General features: G+C 37.2%; 1 protein-coding gene across 3 annotated transcripts in view; it reads left to right on the top strand.

The window, feature by feature from the left end:
* The first annotated feature begins 245 nt into the window (after nucleotides 1-245).
* The window catches only part of SRBD1 (S1 RNA binding domain 1), a 124256-nt gene continuing 97790 nt past the window's right edge, over nucleotides 246-26711 (top strand). The window contains exons 1-13 of one of the 3 annotated variants that reach the window (XM_085219367.1): nucleotides 246-397; nucleotides 1245-1401; nucleotides 5783-5982; nucleotides 6746-6828; nucleotides 7368-7533; nucleotides 8576-8938; nucleotides 10488-10654; nucleotides 11672-11789; nucleotides 11931-12069; nucleotides 14599-14695; nucleotides 15591-15726; nucleotides 20648-20751; nucleotides 25104-25211. In XM_085219367.1, coding sequence (XP_085075493.1) covers nucleotides 6746-6828; nucleotides 7368-7533; nucleotides 8576-8938; nucleotides 10488-10654; nucleotides 11672-11789; nucleotides 11931-12069; nucleotides 14599-14695; nucleotides 15591-15726; nucleotides 20648-20751; nucleotides 25104-25211 — 1481 coding nt within the window. In that variant the 5' untranslated portion in view covers nucleotides 246-397; nucleotides 1245-1401; nucleotides 5783-5982. Of the gene's footprint in view, nucleotides 967-1244; nucleotides 1402-5782; nucleotides 5983-6745; nucleotides 6829-7367; nucleotides 7534-8575; nucleotides 8939-10487; nucleotides 10655-11671; nucleotides 11790-11930; nucleotides 12070-14598; nucleotides 14696-15590; nucleotides 15727-20647; nucleotides 20752-25103; nucleotides 25212-26711 lie in introns of all 3 variants that reach the window. The other 2 variants (XM_010706778.4, XM_085219368.1) reach the window with 2 other exon arrangements.

The raw sequence follows: 26711 nt of genomic DNA, 5'->3' as shown, positions 1-26711 counted from the left end.
TAGCTGGGCAGTTGGACTAGATGATCTCAGAGGTCTTTTCCAACCCTAACGATGCTGTGATTCAGGCTCACGACAGTCAGCAGCCTAAACGCACCCGGGCCGATTCCCTTCCCCTACCCGGGCCCCAGTCCCATCCCAAGGAACCGGCCACCAGCGCCCCCTGACGGCGGCGGACCCTAAGTGGCCGCGTGGTCCCGACGGACAGGACCAGCGGGGCCGCCACCCCGCCGGCCGCGGGCACCGCGAGGCGGAGCAGAGGGAGGGGCTCGCAGCCTTCCCGCCCCGCTCGCTGCCCGCTTCCTGCAACGCGGCGCTGCCGCCGCTTCCTGCTCCTCCCCGCGGCGCGGCCGGCTCCGCCGCGGCGGCCCTGGCGGCCCTTTCAAACGCGGCAGCAGGGGTAAAGTTTGGGGACACCACCCGCCCCGCGGGGCGCTGGGCCGCGGGCAGGAGCAGGGCAGGGCTGCCGGCGGCAGCGGAGAGCGGCCTGTGGGCCCCGGGGGCCTCGCTCGCCCCGGAAGGTTCTCCTTTGTTCCGCTGTTCGGGTCTCCTGGAGGGGAGATGCGCCCGGCCGGCAGCGGGAGGTGGTTCCGGGGTAGAGAGCTGGGCTCCGAGTGCATAGCAGGTGTTTGGAACCCGGCGGCGTCTACGGGCCGCGAGCAGTGGTGCGGTGCTCGTGGTTGACAGCACCGACTCTGCTCTGCTCACGGCTCGCTGGTGCTTGGCGTACGGTAACGCGGCACGGTCACACGTTCTGCGGTCGTTGCCAAAGGGAAGAGGTGCACGGCTTCGTTGTCTTTTAGGAAATAAGGCAGCCCCTTAAACTAAACCGAACGGGAGTGTTGCTTTATGGCTGCTTTGCTGAGTTGGAGGAAGCCGCTAACACGCTGCCGGCTGCTGTCCTGAAGCCGGCAGAACAGCGCCCCCTAGCCTTGCTTGGGCTGGTGTCACCTGCTTGTGTGTAGTCTGGTAAGCACACGGAGGTGCTCGCCAGGCATTCCTGCCGAGGCACCTCTCCCAGTTCAATGACAGCACTATTTTATGTCCCTCATGTCCCCGGGATTGAGGGGGACAGGTCTGGGTGAATTGTACTCCCTTAGGGTGTAGCCTTTACGTGTTGCCATTGTGGTGATACTTCTGTTGCATCTCCTAGCAGTCATACACCTTTTCTTTTGTGATTAGCGCTGAGGACTGTTTTCTATATGTGTGTGCCTTATGCGTGTCTGTCTCTGGCTTTAACTTTCCAGGTGGCTCTGGAGCCCCCACAGTGTGCATCTGATCCCTTTCCTAGGTAGCCTTGACCGACTTTGTGCGGGAGAAAAAGTCTTTGGAAATCTGCTGCGCCAGCTCTGCTGTGCAGTACTCCTGGCAGTTCTCCAAGGTTTTGGCCTCAGGAGGATCGCTGTAAGTTGAGTTTATGTTTGAAGTACAACGCAGTTGTTAAAGGTGACAAAAACCTTGTGGAGCACAGAACAATTTCAGGGTGATTCCTTACTGCTGGTCCGTGCCTCATTTTCTCCTCTTTGTTGCTTGACTGTATGCTCACATTGTGTTTTCATCTTAGTGCTAGCATGCAATGGAGGTGCTTTAAAATGATGAGCAAAATCCAACTGTTAAAGCCTCCATAGGGTTATCAGAGAGGGCCATTCTACTGCTGCTGCTAATAATGGTCTGAAATCCGCTTGTCGTGTGGGATTTGTAGTGCTTTTTCTGTCCTGCTCCAGATGCTTGGTGTTATAATAAGCTGTTGGTTGGCCAGGACTACTTTGCTTTAAGTTAACATGTAAAATGTTATTATCCTTGCATTTTCTTCACCTTACAAAATCGGAGGCAGCAGATTGAGAAGACAGACAGACTTCCTTCCTGGAAAGAACATGTTAGTTTGAATTCAAACTTCAGAAGCTTCAGTAGTGTTCTTTTCTGCTGGAGAAGATCTTTTCACAGGTCCTGGAATAAAATTCCAAGTGTATGTTTGGCTTTTAGTAGTTTATTTTGTAAATATTGTACCTTCAGGTAGAAAAAACTTTGGGTTTTAAGGTGCAGTGCCCTTGTTGTCTTTGATCTTGGTATAGATCTTCTATCATCTATATTTCTCTTTCTCTTTATGCGGTGCTTATGTCACTTTGTGTAGTAAGGCTGTGAGATGTAAGCCTACCATGATGACGTTTGCTTGATCATGCTTCAAAGGTAGAATATTTTCTACAACTCTTTTCCTTAGAAGATAGGAAAGGTATCACTGTAGAAGATATCACTGTCTGTTAGGATCAGTGGAGCAATTTCTGATTTTTGCAAGTTGTAGCTCTGGCAGTTGAGCTACACAGCCTTGTGGTAGTGATGGGTTTTGTTGGCTTTTTTTTTTTTTTTTAAATAGTGTTTTGGTTTTATTTTTTTTAGAGAGGCTTTTTCATCTGATTCTAATTGTTAGGAGTTTAAATTATTTTACAAATAGTTGCTTATGCCACCTGGATTCACATTCGATGAAATTTACTTTTAATGGGCTGTATCTTTGCATGAATAGAGAGACTGGAAAGTTTAGACTTTAAAGTTTCTGAATGAAACCTGGATTGCCCTTTAACAAAGTAATGTCCTTATAGCCCTAGGCTGCTTCTACCCTACAGGCTGCCTACAACTGCAATTTAAAAGCAGGTCAGTGGTTACTTGCCTGCTATATGTTTTGTGCAAATTGATACTAGGTTTCTGTAGAGTGGGGCCTACTAAGAGCTATGCTGTCACTTCTCTTTGTTCCTGGTATGGCCCAACTCTGAACTACATTAGCCTTATTTTGGAGACTTAGTTGTCAGATAGGGAGAAGCTACCCATTTTCAGCCATTGGGATAGCTGATAATTTGTGGAGCTGTGCATTCTGTGGAGAGAATGGAAGTGGTGGGAACAAAAGAATGACCAGGGAAATATATTTCTCTACAATAGCAATGATTTAAATAGATGAGAGATAGGGAAATGGGTAAGCAGAAGAGTACTGATATCCTCGAATGGAGAATGAAGGTTCTGTGTATGATTTCAGCCTGTTGTGCAGGGACAGATCTGAAATGAAATCAGACAGGTGTTAAAGTATTTGTGTAAGGCAGAAGTTTCTGGCTCTAAATTTAAGTAAAAATACTGTTGGTGAGATGGTTGTTAAGAGCTCTTTTTCTCAGGGAAGTGCATTTTTAATCACCACAAAACTTCTGACAAACACATCAAATAACTAGAAATAATATGCTAACAAACATCACTTGGAGGTTTGCTGGCTTTGGCTGCTAGGGAGAGCTGCTAGAACCAAGTTGTAGGAGTTCAAAACACTGAATGGCAGGCCAGTGAAATGGTACACAGTGTGGTTAACTTAGTTGTGTGCCTTGCTGGATAGTTTCTGTGGGTGCTGAATATGGGAGACCAGTGCCAGGAATTCCAGGCACTCCAAGCGCCTGCCATAAGGTACAGCAACACTTAACAGAGGCTCAGGTAGGGTGGAAAAAACATTTGTTCTGACTTCTCTCTGTCATAAATTCTGCTCTTCATTTTTCAAGAAGTCAGCCGTGTAATTGGCTCTCCTGCTTTTTGGATTTGGGCAAGGAATACATTTCTGTATAAGCTATAGTTTCTTTGCTGAGTTAGAAACTGCCTTCGCTTAGCTGGAGGCTACAGAGAGGGAAGTCATTAAGGCAGTTTTGCCACTGAGGTCAGCCTAACCAGAGAATATAATAATAGAAGAGAGGCCAACTTCATGCTGCCTTGATTCCAGTGCGCTGTGGGGTGAATGAAGCCCTTCCTAACTCGCTCTGCATTTGGGACAGAAACTTTTTTTCACTTGTCTTGGGAAGTCTACTTCATGGAACACAGGGAATCACGTCCAAGTAGTAATGGAGAACAGAGCAGACAGTGGCTTGTGAGTGCTTTGTTGTCTAGTCTGTGCAGTTTGGGTACCCTGGTGAAATATATGTGTTTGTTTCTTGAGTCTTCTTGCCTTGCTTCACTTACAAAAAAAAAAAAGCTTAAGCTTAAAAAGAAAATAATAAAATTGTTCATCATCACCAGTGGCATTTAGACTCATTGCTTTCTTGTCTTCCCTGCCTCCCTCTGCAGTGAATCACAGAAGGACTGTTTTTCTTAGTCATTAACTGTGGGTGTTAGTACACTCTAGTGCAGGCAGCTCAGGAGTAAAATTTAGCAGACAGCTGTCTGACAATTTGGAATCACAAGTACGTTTGTGGACTTAAAAAGATGATTCTATGCAAATAGAAAGAATATATGTAGCAATGACAAGATTATTTTTCTAGGAGTATAGCTAGTTTGGTGTATACGTTTATTAGAAGAGGAGTTGGTTTTGATTAGACCCCAGCTCACCTTGAAGTATCCCAACCTTTTCCTTGGTGATACCCCATGCTCTGATACCCTTGATGGTCTAGGGTATTCAGCTTTTACTTTGAGCTGTAGAGTTGTATAATTCTATTTTACTTTCTGACCATAGCTTGTCTATTTCACAGAGAGTTATTTAGAAATAAGTATTGTACTTAATATTCACAACTTATGTTAGTCCAAATTAGTTTTAAATGAATGTACAAACACCTTCAGGAACAAGTTATGGTAGAAAATCTAGTAGATAACTAAACTTTTACTATTTAATTAAATATTATGAATCTATCCGAGTCCTATCTCAGGACCTGTATTTAAGAACTGATAAGTGGGGCAGAGGACAGGTTCTGTGCTGATCTGATCTTCTGGCCACATGTATTTGATATTTCTCCAGTTTTGTGAAGGATTGCATTAAACGGGGGGAAAACAGTCAAAATACTTTGTAAATGGAAAATTCAGGAGATCAAAAGCAAAAGAAAAATAAACATTGAATTGTTACATAGAAACTTAGCCTTATTGCATATCACTTTCTATTCTATTTCATGCTTTCTTATACCCCCCTTTTTTTTATATATATATTTTTATAATATATTTATATTTTTATATTTTATAATATATTTATAATATATATATTATATTTTTATATATTTATTTATATATATATATATTTGCTGTATTTTTTCTGCTTCACTTGCTGTGCTGGATAAAGACTTAAGCATGCAGGAGCAAATACTAATCTGTTTATGAAGAACATGGAAAATGTCTGGCTTCATTTTTAAAAAAAAAAAAAAAAAAAAGGAGCTCATCTCCTATTCCTGTGCTCACACCAAGAGTCAAAGACTTAACTGACAAGAAGTAGTTAAAACTTTAGTTTTGCCCTTAGTGTAGAATACAAATATTGAGATGCTTAGACACCTGGCTCTTGGACACTTGAGGTGATAGGGAAATACTAGCAGGAAAAAAAAAAAAGGTAATCCAAATGAGTTTTTCCTTTTACTGGGGCTTTTGAGCAAACTCAAAACTATTAAGGTAATGTGCTGAGTGACCAAAACTTGCAGGGAAGTCAAAAGAGCAGTGTTATCTAAAGAGAATGCTCACCTCAGATTTGTTTCTTTTTCCTCCCTGTGGTGAAGGAGTGATCATGAAGAAGCTGTTTTGACTGTTTAAAAGCTGGTTACTACCTTCAAAAAATTGCCTAGAACACCACAAAATACTAGTTGTATTAGCTGAAGGAGCTTGACTGATAGTGATATGTTTAATCTAGTGTATTCTAGTGAATATCAGTTTGAAAATGGAAAGAACTGCAAAATTTGACCATTCTAAAAAGCATCCATGCGCCTGCAAAATCAGAAATCCATCTGACTAATGTGTTACTTAATTCTAGAAACCTCAGTTTTGCAAACTTGAATAATGTTTTTGATTCTTCCTTTCACAGATTAAAATATAATATAAAATGGAAACATTATTTTCATGCCCCTGAGGTAATGGGAAGAAATGTATAATTAATTCAGGTCTGTGATAATAACTGTTTGACTGTGAAGAACAAAGAAAAAGGGAGAGCAGAGCGTCTGGGTGAAATTGCCAGTTGTCTCAGGACTTGAAGTGAAGAAGAAAAGTCAGCAGAAGGCTAGTAAGGTACTAAAGTAATTTTTTGTGTGTTCAGTGGAGATTTGTCTTCCTATGATATACCTGTGTTGTGACCATTCACACAATAGCATTTCAGTCAATGAAACAGCACAAGAGAGTTGACCTGTTGTTGCCTCTGATATTTACTACGTACTTGTATGTTGCAAGCAAGCTAATAGCTTGTGCTAATTGATATAGGCCTCCAATAGTTCTTCTGCTATGGTGCTGACAAGTGCCACTTAAATAACTTAATTCTGGAACTGCTTTACGAAGAATACAAGGAACTTTTGTTTTTAATATACACACAAGTAACAGCTAGTCTTTAAAGATGAAATTCAAGATCTAAATGGAAAATGTTCTTGTAATACTGTTCACATCAAAACCATATGCTAGCTTACATTATTAGGTCTTATTTTTATTGTTTCTTAGAAGACTGATGGAGGCAGGACTGGCATAGTACATAACACACAGTTATACGTCTGAGAACCAGTATTCATTTTGCTAGGGTATCTTTGCATGCAGCTGGAATAATTATTTCCAATTGAGAAAAATAATTTAGTGCTGGTTTGTTTATTGGCTTAGTTGAAATCATTGTTGGATGTCTGCTGCTGTGGCCTGAATTCTTGGATACTATGAAATGTGAACTTACTCTGGAATACATTTTTGATTGGTGAAGATGTTGTAAGGACGCACTTGGCAGGGAATTAAAGGGCTGAATAAGAGGCTAACTTCAACCAAATGTTTGATTTCTCTCTTCTCTGCTCTGTTTCAGATGACATCTCTACCAAGGAGGGTGAAATCTGAAGCCAAAGCTCCTACATCAGAAGCTGATGAACTACCCTCATTTCTTAATTCGTAAGATTACTGCTTTCTTAGATTGTGGGTTTGTTGGTTTTTTGGTTTTGTGTGTGTGTGTTGTTTATGCATTATAAATATTTTCTTTGGTATTTATTTTTTTGCATATATGTTTACAATAGTTTTCTTCAAAGGTTTGTACTAAGCTTGAGTGGTAGAATAAGAATAACACTCAGTTTCTGGGGGGTTGGATAAAATTAATTCATAAAGCTTCTGTTCAGTTGTAAAACACAAATTACTTTTTCTGTTTTGTGTTTACAGTGATGATAGGGTGAAACTGAATTGAAACTGTTTGGACCAGTTGTCCAAACAGAATCAAATGTGTACGCATGCTAGTGACCAGCTTCAGGAAAACCTGATGAATTATTCCAGCCACTAACTCTGCAACAGAATCGAAGACCTGTGTTCTTTGAGTCTGCCTCCTTTCTGTTCTCTTTTCCTGTTCACTTTCTTTAATATCAGAAAGCACCCAGATGGGCTTTCTTATGTACTTTCTATTCATCTAACTAACAGTATTATTTACTTGTTTATTTTTCCAGGAGCTCTGAATCAGAGGAGGAAGAAGAGGAATGGGAGCCAAAAAGCAAAGCTGCCAAGAGACCTCGGTTGCCAAAGAAAAATGAAGTAAAACCTAAAAAAGTTGCTGCTCCACGGTCAGGAGTGGCTGGGAAAAAAGTCAAGAAGATAGCAATAAAAAAGGAAATGGTGAGTGTCTATCTGCAAGCAAGAAAAATTTAATGTCTGTGGAGGGCAAATAACATAATCAGAATTTTTCCAACTCTGGTTCATTTGGTTGCCTGACTGAATGACTGGATCATCTGATTCCACTTCTACTTTGAACACTGTATGACAAACATGGCTTTCTTGCATATTTGTATTCCAAATCTAAAGGCCTGTCCTTTAAAATTTTGGCTGCTGGTTATTGACTTGGTCTCTATGAAGTTCTCTTTTTACAACAGAAATAAATAAAAACCCCTATTCTTTCTATATCAAAACCTAAACATTCTAATGTCACTGTCTCTGGTTACTGTCTTCTATCTTTGGTATCTTCTATGTTTTTTCCAGCTCAGGGCCACAACAAAAAGAAGGCCTGTACTTAAGTTTCTTTGCATGGTTGTTCAGCTCAGTAAAAATAGAAGTTATGATAAATATAAGATACACTGCTATCAGAAATTTGTTTCTATTGTCAAAGTTTAATATAAAGAGTTAGATTAGGTCATGACAGAAGCTAGTCCTTTTAGTTTATATTAACATTAGTGAATGTTTTGATATATGCTGCATATTGAGAAACACGTTCTCAGACCCTAAAAATCTCTCAGGAATGAATGTGTGGCTTGTTTAAGGCTAAAAAGTATCTTAGCAGACCAAACCGTAGTTCCAGTCCCTGTACTGCACCCTATATTCTGTTGGAAGTGTGCTTCCTTGCCACGCTATTCCCAGTCTTGTTCAGATTAGTGCAGGTAAGCACTGTAGGTCAATATCTTCTGAAGGAGAGCCCTGAATAAATCTTGTCCAGATAGTTAAATTTGATCTTGCAAATCATGGCTCTGTTTGGTATGTTTTTCTTTTCATTTCTTCCACACAAGGAATATTTCATGTCACTTGATGTCTATCTTGGCATTTCCCTGCTAGACAGACATCACTGGAGAAAATATCTGGTTTCACATTTTCTGTGCTTTTAATTGGAATGTTGTTGAGCTCATTTACATCAGGCAGTGCTTAATACAGTTTCTCATCTTCTTGGTAGGATGTATCGATGCCTATTGCTCCTGCAGAAGATAATAAGATACAACTTCAAAAGCCTAAGGAAGAAAACGTACGCAGTAAATTGAACACTTTAAAGCAAATGCCTGTACTGCCCAAAAAATCTGAAGTCAGTCCATTCCAAGGAATGAATGTAAAGACTTTAGAGAGCGATGAAAAACCTTCAACAAGTGCTCCTGTAGTAGAAAATCAAGTGAAACATGAGAAATCTGAGGAGGATTTTGCATTTGATGAACCACCTTTAAAAAAGATGAAATCGGCTACATCTCCTGAAGGAAAGCCAGTAAAAAGTCTAGGAGGCAATAAAGTGAAAGAAGAGTTTGAAATGAACTGGGATATTGTACAGGTATGAGATCTTTTCCTGTTTTGAAGTGTCAGTGTTACAATTTCCTATATAATTTGATTTTGCAATCTAGCATACAGTTTGAATCCTCTTGGCATCAGTTGGAATGTTGGAGTCATTGTGCTGTGAAGTACTCACTTAACCTCTGATTAGATTGGCATAATACATGTATAAATATTGGTAGATAACTTAGAAGTTCAAGCTTTAACATTTTTCTAACATCTATGGCTTATGCAGTCCTTAATACAAAGCTTGCTTGTAATAGGTTTCTGCATGTTTTTTCCTTATCAGCACATGTGGTTTGTTGTGTTGGGTTTTTTTTGTTTCTTTTTGGGTAGACGTGGTCAACTGAACCTCCTACAGGAATGCAGGCTGAAAGAGTTGGGTTTTCAGAATTTTAAGATTAGTTAGTGTGCAGCGTTATTGTAAAGGCTCACCGGATTGTGTATATCAGTTTGCATTACCACGAAGGAGGAATTAATAGAATTCATAGACTTATTAAGGCTGGAAAAGACCTCTAAGATCATCAAGTTGAACTGTCAACCCCTCACCACCATGCCTGTTAAACCATATCCCTAAGTGCCACATGTACATATTTCTTGAACACCTCTAGGGACTGTGACTTGACCACTTCATTGGGCAGCCTGTTCCAATGTCTCAACTCACTTTCTGAGCAGAATTTTTTCCTAATATCCAACCTCAACCTCCCCTGGTGTAACTTAAGGCCATTACCTCTCATCCTATCGGTGGTTATCTGGGAGAAGAGTCCAACCCCCACCTGTTACAACCACCTTTCAGGCAGTTGTAGAGAGCAGTAAGGTCTCCCCTGAGCCTCCTCTTCTCCAGACTGAAAAATCACAGTTCCCTCAGCTGCTTCTCTTGGAACAACAGTGACATCAAGGGAGATATCATCTTTGCTTTTGTAGGATGCTAACTTTGGAGCCATTCAAATAAAGACAGCTCTCATTCTTGGAGACTGGCTATTGCTATGGAACGTTTTAATATGAGCTGCATGGGAATAGATTGGGTATATCCTATTCATCATACTCAGTACTACCTGCATAGAAAGGTAGAAAATTTGATTCATCTTGAAACCTGTAGTAATATTGTGCTAGTTTCTAACTATCGGCAAAATGGAATTAGGGTCATCTTTGGATTTCTTTTACTTTGTTTAACCGTGAGTTTGGCTTGAAAGGAACTGTTTCTGAATTTTTGAGTTGGATGGTTTGTTTCTTAATGATTTTTTTTTTTTTTTAATTTTAAATTCTGTTTCCAAGAGAGACTCCTTTTTACTTTTTTCTTCCCTTTTTTTTGTAGTACAAGGCTTTGGAACCACTGATTGCTACATGTCTGGTTTTGAAGTACTGGTTGTGGTGGTTGGATGCATGGGGAACCTGGTAACCCATTTTAGAGATGACAGTAGATGCTGCTGGTCAACATATTATTCTGGATTTGGCTTAGAACTTGATTAAGAGGCTCTTTAAAGTAACTTACTGCCTTTCTGAAATGTTTTTTAATTCATTTTTTTTTTATTTTTTTTTGCTTGTGGCAGGTTTTGTCAGATAGAACAAATGTTGAGCCATGGGTATGTGCAAACTTAATTCGCCTCTTTAAAGAAGAAAATACAATTCCTTTTATTGTTCGGTATCGAAAAGAGCTCATCAATAATCTGGAGGCTGATGCCTTGCGAGAAGTGCAGCAAACATTAGAAGAGCTACGGTAAGTAAGCTAATGGAAGGAGGTATCTGGAGAAGGAGGTGAGTAGGAAGCAGCCTGCTGCTGCTTCTGTATCCCCTTCTTTTGACATTTTGTGTGTGCTGCAATTATGAAGAAATTAGTAAAGAAGAAATTTTAAAGCTGAGGTAACTATGCTTGGTGCCTTGTCTGTTTTTTTCACTCTAAGTAACAAGAAATCTAACATCACTTATTGTCAAATATTGTCAAAGAAAAAACAAGATATTAATCTGTCTGGAATTTTAGTAGCTTACAGATCCTGGAAATATGTAGTCCAACTAGATGTAAACTGTACCCCTTGAAAACTGCTAAGAATCCCTCAACTCCCTGCCTGGAACAAGAAAGCTTCTAGTCATGGGTACTACTTGAGGTTGTAATATACCAGTATATCACTCACCAGAGTGAGTTAAACCATCCTGGACCATTGCATTCGGATATACTCATATTCTGCGGATATCCTCTAGGAAAATATTTTTTTCCAAAGAGAGAATGTGGCCTGAGATGGTCTGAACGAATTATTTAAATCATAACAAAATACCTTTACTGTCTGCAATAATATAATGTCACAGGTACCTTATGAAATGTCTAAAAGCTTAGAATGTGGCACCTTGCACTTCATGCTGCAGAACTATCTTGATACAGACTACAGCTATTAGTGCTCATTGACATGGATTTATCTTTGAATTTTCCTTTTTTGGCTTTAAAGCCACTAATTTTGGGGGAAAAAAAAAAAGTTTATAACATTAATGAATACGACTGTTATTTGATTAATTTTCTTAAAGCCACCGTAACGTATTTTGATACAATTTTGAATTACTTAAAGAGAAAATATAATAGGAACTCTTTTTTTTTTTTTGAGTTGTCAAGTTTTGAAGATTAGTGTGAGATTCAATCTTGAGTGTTTTCTGAGTGCTTTAGCAGTGTGCTAGATAAAATCATAATTAAAAGGCACTTTAATCCACCATGAAGTGTGGCTGATAATATAAATTTCTTGTATTTTAGTACTGTTGCTAAGAAGACACATACAATGATACAGAAGTTGAAGAAAGAAGGGAAACTATCAGGATGCCTGTTTACATCATTATTAAATTGCAGAACTTTGGAAGAATTGGACCATGTGGTCAGTATGCTAGTCTTTTTTTAAATCATCCTTAGTTTAAATGTATTCTTACTACTAAACAGCACATCAAGAAATGCCGATAGTGTGATTTAAATATTTCTTTGCCTTTTAGTAACTGTGCTGTTTTTGCTTTGTTTTAAGACTACACCTTATAAAACGGGGAGTAAAGGCACCAAAGCCCAGAGGGCCAAGCAGCTGGGATTAGAACCTGCAGCTCTTTCTCTTCTGCAGAGTCCTATGGAACTCAATCTCTTCTCTTATATTAGACCCAATACCAAAGGTAAGCACTTTGCTTCTATGAGCAGCAATATCCTAAACTTTTGGTAGTTTTTATGATGAGAATTATGTTAATTATATGTACGTTATTAGTAATTATACAACTACTTTAAATTTCAGAGATCTTAGAATCATAGAATCCTTAATGTTGGAAGGAACATGTAAAGGCCATCTAGTCCAACTCTCCTGCAGTGAGCAGGGACATGCACAGCTGGATCAAGTTTGCCCAAGGCTGGATCCAGCCTCACCTTGAAGTCTTGAGGGACGGGGCATCAAACACATCTCTGAGCAGCCTGTTCCAATACCTCACTGTAAAAGATTGTTTTGCACCTTTTAGCAAGATACAATAGAACTTACATTTACTGCCATAGCTCCCCACCCTTTCCTGTCTTTTTACATTATAAATAGTATTTTCTCTTGTAATGCAAGAGTCAAAAGTCTGGGAGGTGTTAGAGTATAGTCCAAGTCTGTATTTACTATTAAGAGAGAAAAAGGTCTCAGGTATGAAGTAACATCTCTGTGGTTCTGCTTGTACTTGAATGTCAACTGAAGTTTTAACTCTGGTTGTGTAATGAAGAGACTTATGCTGATACTGTTTATTAAATTTAATTTATCAAAGTAAATTTTAATAACAGCTGATCTAGGTGACTTGGAATGAGCAGGAGAAATGTTGCTGTTGTATGACATGGCAGTAGGGGTTACAGAAGATTTTTAATCTCTGAAGTTTGAGCAGGAGCTCTAACAATCTGCTGCATACATAGACTGCAGAATTGTTTCCTTGTGAGTGCAGTTATAGGTGAATCTGTAGGGGGCAATCTCTGACAATAAAACATGGAAATTGTTATAATCCTCTGTGTGGTGTTAAAGTGAAATTGTTTTTCTTTTCCCTCCTCTGAGACTTGCTTTTTGAATTTGAACATAAAAGTGGTGAACTTGTGAGGCTGATTCTGACTCTTATGACTTCAGCTGTTTATTTATAAAATGTTCCCAACTTTGCATTGAAAAATCAGTTACCAACTATTCTGATTATTTAGTTACTGTTTAGTTTTTAAATAAAACGTCATTATTTCATAAAGTGGTGTATTGCAACCACATATTTGGCTATTCTGGACTTCTCAAGAGCCAAAATAAAATCTTCACTTTGAAAGTTCAAATAAATTGTTTAGAAGTCCTTTAGATGAGAGTGCTGTTTGTTGCAGCATTTCAGTTTTTTTTTTTGTCAGCGTACTTATTTTCATTTTTGTGTTAAAAATAGTGTAGTTGGGTTTATATAATCGTTTTAATTTGAGCAGTGTATCAGAAACTGTATGTATGTATATAGACACAAAAATGGGATCACTTTTATCAACGTGAAAACTAATTTGACAGCCTATATCCATCTTGAGATCAGAGGGAATCTTTGTTAAAGGGATGAGTGCTTTGTTGTGCAGAAAGGTTTTCATCAAATCTTTTAAAATTCTGCTTAAAAAAAAAAAAAGTGGTCTAGAGAAGACAAATATTGAGTTTTCTCCATCTGCTGTAACCCAACAGTGAAAAGGGTGCCTTCAGCTTCCTACTGGTTAAGGATTCAGTAAAAAGTATTAGTTATCAGCTATGCACATTTTTTTAAATGATTCCAAAGTATCTCTTTCGAGATACTTCTAGGCTACCACAAAGCAGTTACAAAGCACAGACCATGCTTTGTGGGAGATGGTTAATCCAGCCCCTGCCAAAGTAGGATTCGTGCTTTTTTTTTTTCTGACGCATTTGTTACTGACCACAGTTAGGAATAGGATTATGTAGATTGATCTTTAAAGTACAAGATTTTATTTTTATTCTTTTATTTATTTTGTCCTGGTGAAGAACAATTGCAGTGTGAGGTGGAATAATGTGTTATTTTGGTCATTAGAAGTGGGGGATGGTTCTGTGTGCTTAAATGATTCTGCTGTTGGGTCCCTGTAATAATTTGTAGAGACATTTTGTAACTTCACTCTTTGAACAGTGTTTTGTGGGAGAAAGTGAGTGTACCTGGACCTGAGAACTGTCACTGTACAAGCTCCTGTTTTGAACTGAAGGAAGTATAAAACTATTACACGGGGAAAAGACAGAATTACCTGCTAGGACTTGGGGCCATTTACATATCAAGAGCAAAATGTTTAACCTTCTACTATGACTGTCTCATTACAATCTCACAAATTATAGTTCAGTATTCAATTTTACTAATCAAAATATTTAATCTGTATCCTAAATGTAAAAAACTGTTAGAATCAAACGTAAAATTATTACTTTTAATGTCATTTCAGTTTGTGAGACTGCATTAGTCAGTTTATATTCATTAAAAATATAGCAGTCTCAGATGCCTTGGAAAAGAAGCTCTGTTTAAAAAAATATATATATATCAGTGAACAAGTGTTCTTCATCAAAACCTCTGTAAATCTGATTGATAACTTGCATGAATTTTTTTCAGCTTGTATGTATTTTTCTAGTACTTCTATGTTTGTGTATTTTTATTAGATTTTTAATAATTGCTGACTTTTTTTTTCCCCCTTCTAAGGGCTTGCAAATATTCAGGAAGTGGAGGCTGGAGTTCAGCATATTCTAGCAGATATCTTTGCTAAGGATAAAGATACACTGGATTTTATCAGGAGATTGTAAGTTTAAATTTTACTTTATAAACTTTCTAGGTTGCATGGTAAAATTTGGTCTCCTAGCATGCAGGTTCAGTTTTTCTAATAATGTGAAAACAGTGTTGTTGTAAGGTTACATTATATCTGTTTCTCCACTTGTGCTGGGACATTCTTTAGCATTTCCACCCATTTCATTCTCAGTGGAAGAGAAATCTCTTCTGAACATAATGAGATACTGTGATTCCCAAGGACTGAAAAATTACTGGAGTGGCCAACTTCAAGGCTAGAGCTTGTGATATAATTTCAATGAAGGGGCTGTTTTATAAAGGATATCCTGTCATTACTAGGCTATCTTATTCTTTTGACCGGTAGAATTGGTATTATTGAATACACAGTTCTTCGCAGATAAATCTTTTTGATCTAAACTGTTTACTACATGTATAATAATCATAAGCAGCATTTAGGAGGTTATCTTTGGGATCTCTGTTACTCATAAAAATAAAGCAATGGAAAGTTCTGAGTGTGTTTGGTGCTTAAAACAAGAAATGAGTTCCGAGATTCAAACAGCATCTTGCATTTTTATATTGTAAATTACTACTGTAACATTTTTTTGCAACTTCCCAAAACTCTAGGATAAGTTGACCAAACTGAAGTACAGATGGTGGCTTTTGATTGTCCATTCCTTTCATGAGCATGCAGTGTTCAGCTTTTTCTGATGTCTCTTTGAATTTCTTCTCTTAGTGTGTTCCAAGTCAGTCTATGTCATGTCAGCGTCAGCATTAAAGTCTGCAAGTGATTACAGAGTTGACGTAGTTTATAATAGTGCAAACTTTGGTTTTTATTTAATACAACAAGCACTAACGAGTTTTTGCAAGTTTCATGCTAAAGTAACTTAATAACATTTGTTTCTTTCATTCAGATGCCAACAAAGATACGTTTGTATCCAGTCCGCATTGGCAAAAGTGTCATCCAAAAATAGCAATGAAAAAGATATTGATAAATTTCAAATATACCATGAGTTTTCTTGTAATATAAAGAACATTCAACACCATCAGGTACTCCTACAAATCATTTTCTTCTTACAATTGTAGCTGTAGCACGGGTGACTTTGCTTTCGGGTTTTGTTGCTTGAAACTGATTTAAATGATTCTTGATTTTTTTTTTATTTTTTTTTTTCCTTTCCAGTTACCAAAGGCAGTAGAGTTTCAAATTCTTCAAACATAGGTCTGAGATGTTAATCTTTTCATTAAGAAACAGAACAGAGGTCCATGTCTTCAGTATGTCTGTTGTCTAACTAATTCTTATTGAATGGACATTTATTGGAATTTCTATACTGGTGTGATTTATTTTCAGCATGTGTGCCATGCTCAACCTCCCTCCCACCAGTGATGAATGTGTGGCAAATGTTATCAGAAGAGGTATAAAGGCGGAGTGATGATTTATCATCTGTACAGGGTGAAAATAGGATGTTACATAGTATTGGAAGGTGCTTGGTTAAAGCATAAGTATTTGAAGCAAACATTTGGTACTAAGCCTGTCAGGTTAAGCTGGTGAAAAGTGTCAAGGGAGGATCCAGAAAACTGAAAACAGAGGTGATCTACAAAAGGAGCTCTTGTCAGTGGCAGCTTAATGTAGAAGTTAAACAATCCAAGCAGGCTCAGTGGAACCGTGCACTGCCCCTGGAAACGAGTGTATTCTGCATGTCATCAGCATGTCTTCCTCTGATACATCCTTGAGTTATCCTATGCCCCAAGCCCCGATCTCTACGGCTAAGAAAAGTAATGGGCTACGAAGTAAGCTTACTGGCTGAAGATAAACTGATGTTTTGTAAGGCAGCCCCAGTTACTGCACTTCAAAGGTTGTAGCGGGATGTACTCAATACAGTTGTCAAGGCCTTTGCTCTAATTCATCATTAATCACTTTGTGATTTGTATTCTGGTTTGGTCATGGTTGTGTAGCTTTAAAACAAGCAAAGAACAGTGCTGGCTGCTTCTAAGCAGAAATATCCTTTGCCTCCCTTATTGAACTGCAGAATATCTATTGTTTACTCTTTTTTTTTTTTTCCCTCTCCTTGCCATTTTAAAACAGTGAGATATTTGAATTAATAAAGGATTTTCTTGCATGCACTGAAATGAATTTATTGTGAAAAACATTTCACAACATGTATGAGCTAACTTTATACGCTTCTCTGGACATCCCAATATGTATGCTCTTAGGTGAGAAAAAAATTGCATCTTGTTCGGTTGTTCTTCTATTGAATGGATACTTCAGCAGCCAAAGACTGTATAGTTTTTCCTGCACTGAGAGCTTTAAATGTTCAATCTTTATATGCAGGGTGTATTGGGTATACGAGTGTTTTCTGATATGAATTACTTCTTAGACAAGGCATCCTTTTCTTTTCTTCCACCAGTGAGGAAAACTGTTGCTCAGATGGAGACAGGACTCAAAACCAGATTTCTCAAACCTGATTGGCACTCTGACCCTATGGCTGCATTGTTTATCATCCAGGATGTGTACTGATTTTGTGGTTTTGATGTTAAGATTAATTCAGTCTGTTTTGGTTTATTTCTCCTTTTGTCTCTCAGTAACCTTAATGCCTCCGTGGCAGTTTCTACTCTCCAGTAAAGAAATAATCACTGTTCTTGCTGCTGCTGCTCCTGGATGATTCTGCAGTCCTACTTGCAGTCTTTAATTTCCTGTATATTACTGTTATTGCCTACCCTAGTGTATTGATTACTTCTCCGGCATAAATCTTTAAGTCAGTTGTTTGCTGTTCACTGAGGCCCTGGGTATCTCAGGGCTTGTTTATGCTGGACAAGAAAAAGAAAAATGTGTGCACTTTGTGTTTTAAGTTGCTTGTTTTCTAAAAATATTTTATTCTACTTCTTGTTGATTTTTTGCTTCCTTATTTGTTTTCCTGTTCATTTCCTTAATTTCTGTGTTTTGATGATAAAATAAGAAAAGAAAAACAGAAAAACAGGGGTGGTATTTTCTTCTAATCTGCTATTTCTTCCTTTAGCCTATACCGTAGTATTGCAGTTCTTGATATCTTTCTCATAACTTTCAGTTGCTTTATTACCCAGCCTTATTACCTTTCTAATACAAATGATCATTTTTTCTTTTTAATTTGTTTTGAACCTTCCTTTGTTAATGCCTGTGTCTTTAGCATCTCCTTCACTGAAGTCTTTTCTGCATTCAGAAAGTTGTGTAAAATGGTGGTTTTTGAATATACTTTGGGAAATGTGTAGGTTTAATCATCTGAAGAAGTGCTCTAGTTTGGTTCAGGACCAAAAAAAAGAAAGGAAGAAAATGTAGAGAAGCTTGAAACTTAAAATAAATAAATAAAATAAAATCCTAATCCTACAGGATTGTATGTTGAATATTTCTAGAGTTCCTGTGGTTAAAGGCAGTAGACTAATGTCACCCGTAAGAGGATAGACTGTCTTTATGACAAAGCATTTGAAGCCATGAGAATGCCTTTAAAACTATATTAAAAGGTAGAATGGTGTGCAGTAAACTGTACTTGGGTTCTGTGGTTGTGCAGCTGTGTGCATCTGTAATTGCATGTGTGGTAGTTTAGTGTTTTCTTTGTTTATTGAAAGGCATGAGTCCATGATTCTATGTGTTGAGACATACTGTGAAATAATTGGGAGAGATGGAGCCAAGATTCCGACTGAAAAAGTTAAAATACTGAACCTGAAAGAAGAAAACTTGTTTATATAATGAGTCCAACTCCAGGTTTTGACACAGCTGGATGGCTGTGGGTAATTACAGCTGGAAGGTTTTGCTCTCAGGAAGTTTAGCCATGGTTCCTTCCACTGGCAGCAGAGAACCCAAATGGGCTCTTTGAGGATGTGCAAATGCTGTCACGACTAAGGAAAAAGTTCTTCAGGAGTGTATTTGATTTTTTCAGCTGTTGTGCATGCCTTGAAGTTGCTTTCCTCTATTTGGAAAAGTCTGAATTTGTGGGAGGAAAAGAATTTATTCATGAAGTATAATGTTTGAGGCAAGTACTCTATTTTTCAATCTCATACTTAAAAAGGAATTGGAAATTAATGTCCTTGGCAAAATATACAAAACTTAGTAAGTAGATCTGGGACATAGAGGAGAGCTGTGAGATAGAAAGGGTTTTGCATTTTTCTGATAAACAAAATTAGATTTGATGCATTTTGCAATTAGATCCACTTTTTGTTCATGCTTTGAAGTGTGTATTTTTTCATCATTAACTCGTCCTCTGGATTTGTTCCAGCGTGGATTAAAAGCAGTCTGTTTTCCAGAACTGAAAGGTTACTTTTGTCTAGAATATTTCTTTTGAATGTTAACTAAATAATAATAATAAATACCCTTGTTATCTTAAGAGGAGAAATTGACTAATTGCTTTCTGAATTGAGCATTTCCTAGATGATAGTCCTTCTCTGAACACATGACTTCAAAGAGGAGAGTCAGATTAGCTTTTTTGTTATGAGATTAAAAATGTAAGAAAGTGTTAGCGCTGTGCAGTTGTTTTAAGTTCAGGTGAGTGGCACATTCTGCAGACAGTGCCTATAGACAGCATGCGATGCAAATCTTGACCCTGCTCACAGCACGGTGTATGATGACATTATAATTCTATCAGATGCATTCTTTGTCCTGAGCATCATTTTGATTTCGTTTTAGCTTGACATTTAGCTTTCTCGCTTTTTTTAAAATAAAATCAGAATAAACATGAAAGCATTTGATTTGTTAAAATGTGTCTTTCTAATCTCTACGTGAAAACATTTGCTTTGGCAGTCAAGGTACCAGATGCTATAATATTTCACATGCAATCTTTATTATTAGCTTTGTTGTTCAATGATATGTCAGGCCTGGTATGTCACAGGAGCAGTAAGGCTGAGGAATATAAATTGGTACTATGTCCTGGAGTCATTTAAAACCATTGTATTTAACATATGTGACATGTCTGAGTTAGCTAGTGATTGAATTAAAGTTCATGATTGACACGGAGTGCTCTGTTGTGACAGTGCTTAGGGCCTGCTACATACAGCAACATGTGTAGTAATACAGGAATGTCAACTTGTAGCAGATTTCTTATTTTTATTTTTGCACTTCTTAAAGTACTTTAGAAGGGTAAATAAACTCTAAAAATGTATTTTGTTTGTAGCTGCTTCTAATTGTTACTTAGTTTCTGAAATGGGCAGTGAATTTCCCTGCAAAATACTAGGTGGTCTGCTTTAGGTGGCTACTCCTCATCTTCAGAGCGAGGGTAGACTAGGGGATACCCGCTGGGATCCACCGCTTGGTTGTCATCTTGGTTTTAAATGGTTACTCCCATTTGAAATAAAAATCTCTATACAGTTACCACTTCTGCAGTGAGATTTACGTTCACACCACGAAGATGCAGTTGTGTTACACAAGACAGACAGAAATACGTGCATATGCTGTAAGGCTGGAGCCTTAATATAAATAACATACCTATAATATTTTCAGTTGCTCATAAGCAAAGCGTGAATAACTGAAATTAATCCTCTTTCAAATGAGGCTGATCATTTTTGTGTTTCAAGTTCTGATTCATAATTAATTTTAAATTTGTGATGCTCTTGGGAAGTAGAATGAAGCCTGAATCATAGAACTAACTTTTTTTCTTTTTGTTCTGATTGTAAACACTTTTTCAACTCAATTTTGAGTTTTAATTTGTCTTATTAATTTATCCGACCAATTCAGTTCATGCTGTCTTGTACTTTTAAGTGTTTAAGATAAAACTGGATCTTGCAATTGCAGACTCAGGGAAAAAGGCATGCTTTGTTATGCCACAGCATGATTTAATCTGTGTTTAAATTGTGGATGTTATCTGTACAATAGTACTTGGTGAACTGATTTACTGTACCACCATCATGATTTGCTACAGAATGTCAAGCAAGTGCGTACACAAATGTTGATAAGTTTATCTTTTGGATATTTTGTGTGTCATCTGTCTCTGCCATTTATGTTTGCACTCAGATTCTGGCCATTAACCGAGGGGAAAATCTGAAGATCCTGACAGTGAAGGTCAACATTCCTGACGGGGTGAAGAATGAATTCTGTTGGTGGTGCGTCAATGAAAGGTCTGCATGGATACATATTCTTACAGAATTTTATTTTATTTTTTTTTACTGTAGACACCTACGTGCTGAAATGTACCTCACATGTCTTCTTACATTAAGAGACTGATTTAAACAACTGCTTATTAGATGAAGCTAACATATGGATAATTCTTATTCTAATTTCCCACTGCTGTGGCACTACACCAAAAAAAAAAATAAATAAATAAAAAAATTGTGCCTTTGGCATTATTTGGGGAATACTGGCACCATTCTTCAAGCAATTGAATTTTTAAGAAACAAAGACATGATGAAATGTGAATGTATTTTTAATTTGCAATATGCATCACATCCAGTACTCTTTACTGAAAGGTATTTGAAGAATCCACCCTAGAACATACTTGTAACTTCTGAAAAATAACTTCATATGTGTGATTATAATGAGTAAAGACTGCCTCAAATTTTAAATTAGTAAAGAATGCAACTGAATTCTGTGTATGTGAGTTCATTGATTTGGTTTAAAAAAAAAATCTATTGGATTTAACTGACAACCTAAAAGTGGCTGTCTTCAATCCATAATTGTCACATACTTTGTGACTCGATTCTTGCGTTCTGATCTCTGCTTATTTCAGAAAACCAGGCTCTAAATTCTGCGAGATTGTCTTTTTCTTGCTTATTTGCTCTGGCAAGTACTTTATGTTTGTAGTGAAACACATTTAGTGTTGCGTAATTTTTTAATGAAGTTTTGGTTGAATATGTATTGTTTTGGGCAATGTCTCTGATACTCATTTTCTTGGAAACTGCACTTTGCCTTGATGCTTTCCACTGAAGAATAGTGTTGACCAAACTTTGCATCTTCCTTGCATGTATGAAATACAGGTTTATCATTCTTAACTGAGATATGGAGGATTGTTGTGAGGATGTTATAGAAACCTTTAAGTTTGCCTCTTAAAATTAAATTGCCAAACAGAGGAAACAAGATGGGGGGGTGAAGGTATGAAGGCTTTTTAATCTCTAAAAGCAAGTATTTTTGTTCTACAGTAAGTCCAAGAAAGGGATGTGGTTAAAAAAAATAATAAAAAAAATAAATAAATAGTTCTTCCAACATGGGAACCTCTGAAAGACTTAGTTCCACTTTGCCAGATAACATAATATGATCTAGTACTAACAGGAAGTTATTTTTTGTTAAAGTATCAGGATTAATAAACACACCTAAGTATCATTTTAGATTTAATATATTTAATGGAATTTCCCTATTCCTCACACTGTATATTCTGTAGGCAGAAGATGACCGTCAGTCTTGCTTTTACTGCATCTGTGAGCTACAGATAATGGAACAGCTTGTCACTGCTACACAAATTAAAGTGGGATGTAAATTGGGATATTTTTGGTTGATTACACTTTTGTGAGTCATTCTGAGATAAAAAGAATATTGACCTTGGAAATGGAACTACTTATTAGTACTTAGCATTCATGCAGCTATGCATGCTCATACTTTTTACTATTTAAGGGCAGTTTCTCCGGCACTAGAGAGCTTTAGAAGGAATGATTTTAGATATTGATGTGTTGACATCTGTGACAGATTCTCAACTTCTTCATTAGATTGACAACTGTTACAAAATAGACAGATATTTCCTACTTAATGGGCCTTCTGCTTTACAAGCATGAAAGTGACGGTCCAAGATTTGCATTACTTTCAGTGTGTTCGTTTATTGGTTAGAGCAGAAGGTCAAGACGTTTGTTTGGGATAAAGAGTTCAAAGCTTTACCACAGTACTTACTCATTTTCAGAAGTTTGCAGACATAGTCAGGTGTAGAACCATAAATACCACCTTGCTACCAAGTTTGACCAATGTTCTAGTCACCAGACTGTATCATGTATTGTTTATTGAATTAGTAGTAAATACACTGACTTTTTCTTGTTCTTCTGAGGCTTTTTTAGTATTGAATACCACCAGAATAAAAAGTGGGTTTGAAAGACTAGGAGTCCTCATCACTGCATTCAGTTCTGTGCAGACATTTTCTATAAAAACTATATTTTCTTCACAAATTTAGGACATTTAATTTATGCCTGTAGTGCCATCTAAATTTTCTTGAAATTTGAAATTGCATTGAAAATTCAGGAGTACCCCTATACCAGACCTTGTGGAATGAACTTCTCCCAGAAAACAGCGTCTCTGTTAGTTGACAGTGTATGTCAATTAATACTAGAAGTACTGATCCTGAAGATTCACATGTGAAATGAAGGTGGGTAAATGAGCAATGAGAAGCTGCTTTATCTGGCTTTGAGCATAAAGGTATGGATTGACTCCTTGGAAATGAAGTTCAGGATCTGACAATGTTTTTGTTCATTTCTAGACAGAATTCTCAGATGCTGTGTAAAGTCCATGTTACAGGCATTACATGAGATCACTGATTTGGTACAAGTTTCATATGATGCCTTGGAGGAAAACAAAGCTCTGCTTTCTGTGCTTCAGGTCTAAAAGCCTGACTGTGCTCTTCCTAGAATAGTTGTTAATTAACGTTAGTAGTCTTTAAAATGCTCTCCATTAATTCTGTTAATGTATAGTTTCACTCTTTGTGGTGTATCAATAGTCTGAGCCATTTACATTAATGGTGATCCTCGTTGAAAGCACATGTGCACACAGAGGTGATGAGCGGAGTAAGTTATCATTTACATGGCTTCATTTAAAGGGCTTCTGTCAGTTCTTCATTAAATAATCGAGGAAAATCTGCAATTATAGGAAAGCTTAAGTATTTTATGCACATGCTTGTACTGTTATAACAATGGATTTTCTTCTTCCTTTATGCAGTACTGGAATGATTGAAATACAGTATTTGCTATGAACTGAGATTACTGCTAGGCTGTTTTTTAATTTGTAGCAATTGAGGATTTTAATAGAATGTTGCCTATCATTTTTTGTTGTATATATAAGTAATAAAAACATCTGCTGTGATAACCTATTTACAGATAAAATACAAGCTAGCTAGCAATAGAAGAGAAGAGCTAAAGAACTACCAGTTTCAAAATTGGTGCTTATTTGCTCTGAGGGTACCTTCTGGAGGGGAGTGTAGTCATGCTTACCACCTGCACAAATTTTATGTTTATTGAAATGGATGACAATAAGGGAATTTAAAGCCTTTGATAATTTTACATATGTATGGAAAGAGTTGGTAGTAGCAAAGAAGTTTTTGCAAAAACTATTAGCAAAGTGATGAGGTCATGGCTAAACATTCAAAAACTCTGAAAGCTGTAAAACTAAATGACAAGCCTAATTCTGCTCCCGTGGCTGTGTGTTGATACAGCGTTGACTTCATCACACATTTCTCAGCTGTTACATAGACTTAAAAGAGAAAAGCTGTCTTGGAAAATTGTGGAATTCCATCAAAGAACTGAAAAACTGCCTGGGTAGGAGCAGTCAGTTTAGGAGTCTTAGTATTTCTGAGTGAGTGCAGGTAAACTAAACAGAGTCAAAAGTTAACTTCAGTCCTGTTTTTCTTTATAAAATGCATCCAGACATTTAAAAATATACTTCTAATCCTTTTGCAGTTAGAGACCCAGACATGTGAAAAATATACCAGGGGAAGGAAACTCTGAATGTTAGCTTTGAAGCTGAGGTGTACTTCAGGTCAAAATTTGAAGAAATGGTCATTGTTGCTATGAACACTGTGCAAGTTCTCTCTAGAAAACTGTGTACTCTGAAGAGTTTGACTTAGAAAATGGTGGGAAATGATCTTTGTTCTGTTGGATATTTCTTATTGAGAATTCATTTCCTAATTGTTTGGGGGGGGCTTTTATTTGTTTGTTTTTCAAAGTGGGACTGCTGCCAAATGGATAGATTTTATTGGACTTGAATAGAGTACTCAAAGCATTCAAAATGGTATTAGAATTGGATTTTATTAATTGATATTATTTTAGCGCTTGAATTTCTATATGGACACAGTTGCCTTGTATCAAGAGCTCTGATGTTCAAAAGAGATGTTTCAGCATTTTTTTATTGTATGAAGGTTCAATAAATAAGAGTGTTAATTATAATATTGGTCAAAGTTTCTTATTCAATTGAGACAGTTTGGCTTCTCAAAGTGAAGGATAATTTTTTAAATTATTTTCTTTAAAATGTAAAATATTATTGCATTCTAACATAAATAAGAAAGGCAGACCTCCTACGTTGTCTGACAGTAGAAAAGAGCTAGATTTGATTCTAGTTGCATTTAAAACTATGACTTCATTGCCTAATTATTGTAGTAATTTTGCAGTTTATAGAACACTGCATTTAACCACTCAATTTAATAGACTCTTGAAAATCCCCTTTGTATTTGAGTTTTCATGTATGTGGTTAAAGCATTTTTTATTTCTATTTTTCTATTCTTATGCAGATGGAGACCAAAACAATTTTTAAAACCAGAGTTAATGAGGATACTACGAAACTCAGTAGAGGATGCATACAAACGCCTCATATATCCTCTCCTTTGTAGAGAATTCAGGTAATCCCAGAATGAATGCGTATTTTCATACTACTGAATTCTTAACAGTTAGAATATCTTTTACACATTTGAAAATATTGGAAAGTTTTTGCTCTGTATTTTCAGAGCTATGTAGTCTTGGTTCTGTTGATTAAATACGTGACCCTTCTTGGTTTAGGCTAGGATAAAGAAATCATTTCTGTTAAGACATTTTAAATGTTTTGCATGTTTCCATCTTTATTTAATGAAGTATAGTATGGAGTTACATGACCATGGTAGAATTATATAATTATTCTCATATTAGCATCTAAGTTTTACATTACTGAATTTGTGCAGGACCTCTTCATATTAAAGCAGTGTCAGTTACATTGTTCTAACACCATTTCTTTGACTTGTTTAAAAGAAACGAGCAAAGTAGTTGCTGTGGCTGAAAGCATCCCTCATGATTGCCATCTGCAGTTTGTGGTAGATGTACTAGTTAGCGCTATTTATTTATTCATTTTAAATTGTAATTGTCTCTGGAGAAGTCAGTGTTATTTCTGGTGGTACCATAGTAATGATGTCATTAGACAGCGTTGCTTGTAAGACCTATTTTGTTGTTCTAAACTGAAAAGAAACTTAAAACTTAGAGTCTAAGTAACTCTAGGTAAGGTATTTTCATGGCAAAGTGTAAGAGTTTACCGCATAATTGAAATAATTGAATATGTCAGAAAGTTTACTTTCTAGAATTGTTGTCTTCGAATGAGATGTTGTGTTGGGCTTGATTTGTATTTGAAGTTTTCCTTATGGCTAGAGATTTGACTGTCAGACCACTTATCAGACTATTCCCATGAGAAAGAGAAAGGTCACGCCTCCATGTGTTTCATGATTAAAGGCTGAGATGGGAAGAGTAACAAGGTCTGTTCTTCCTCTGAGGATGTAGCTGGCCAAAAGCACATTCCTGCTACATCTTACCCATCCATATTACAACTGTTTTGTTTTTTTTTTCCACCCTTCTGAATTAATCATAGCATGTGAGATGAAATGAACTCTGTTCCTTCCTGAGTAAGAATAGGCCTTCTCTTTCCCTGAAATCACCTGACAATTATATTGTCAGATTGGCTAACAGTACTGATGGTGTGATACTTATTTTTTTGAATGCAAGAGAAACTGCCCTGGCAGTGTGTTTGATTTGGGAGAGGCTTCCTGATATCTTTAAGTTTTAAAGTCTGTTTTGAAGCAGTTCAAGTGGAGTTTATTAAAGATACCTTATTTCTGAGTTCATAAATGTTGAAACTGGTGTTGGTTATTCAGCATAATAAGTACCTGAAATCCTCAATCACATTCTGATATGTAGTTCTTCCATCCCAGCCTGGCTACGCTCTTTTGTTTTGGTTCAAATTAGGGCAGTTTTCCTGGCATTTGCTTCTCAGGATCGTTGTTGGATGAATGTTCTATATTCTTCCCTCTGGAACAGGACTGTCAGCTAATGTTTTGAACAGCAGATGTTTGTCATGGCTTTTGGGTTTCTTCACTGCAATA

The sequence above is a fragment of the Meleagris gallopavo genome, chromosome 2 (assembly GCF_905368555.1).
Source record: "Meleagris gallopavo chromosome 2, MGAL_WU_HG_1.1, whole genome shotgun sequence".
NCBI lineage: Eukaryota > Metazoa > Chordata > Aves > Galliformes > Phasianidae > Meleagris > Meleagris gallopavo.
The sequence above is the reverse complement of the archived record's forward strand: the minus strand, read 5'-3'. Positions and strand labels throughout refer to the sequence as shown.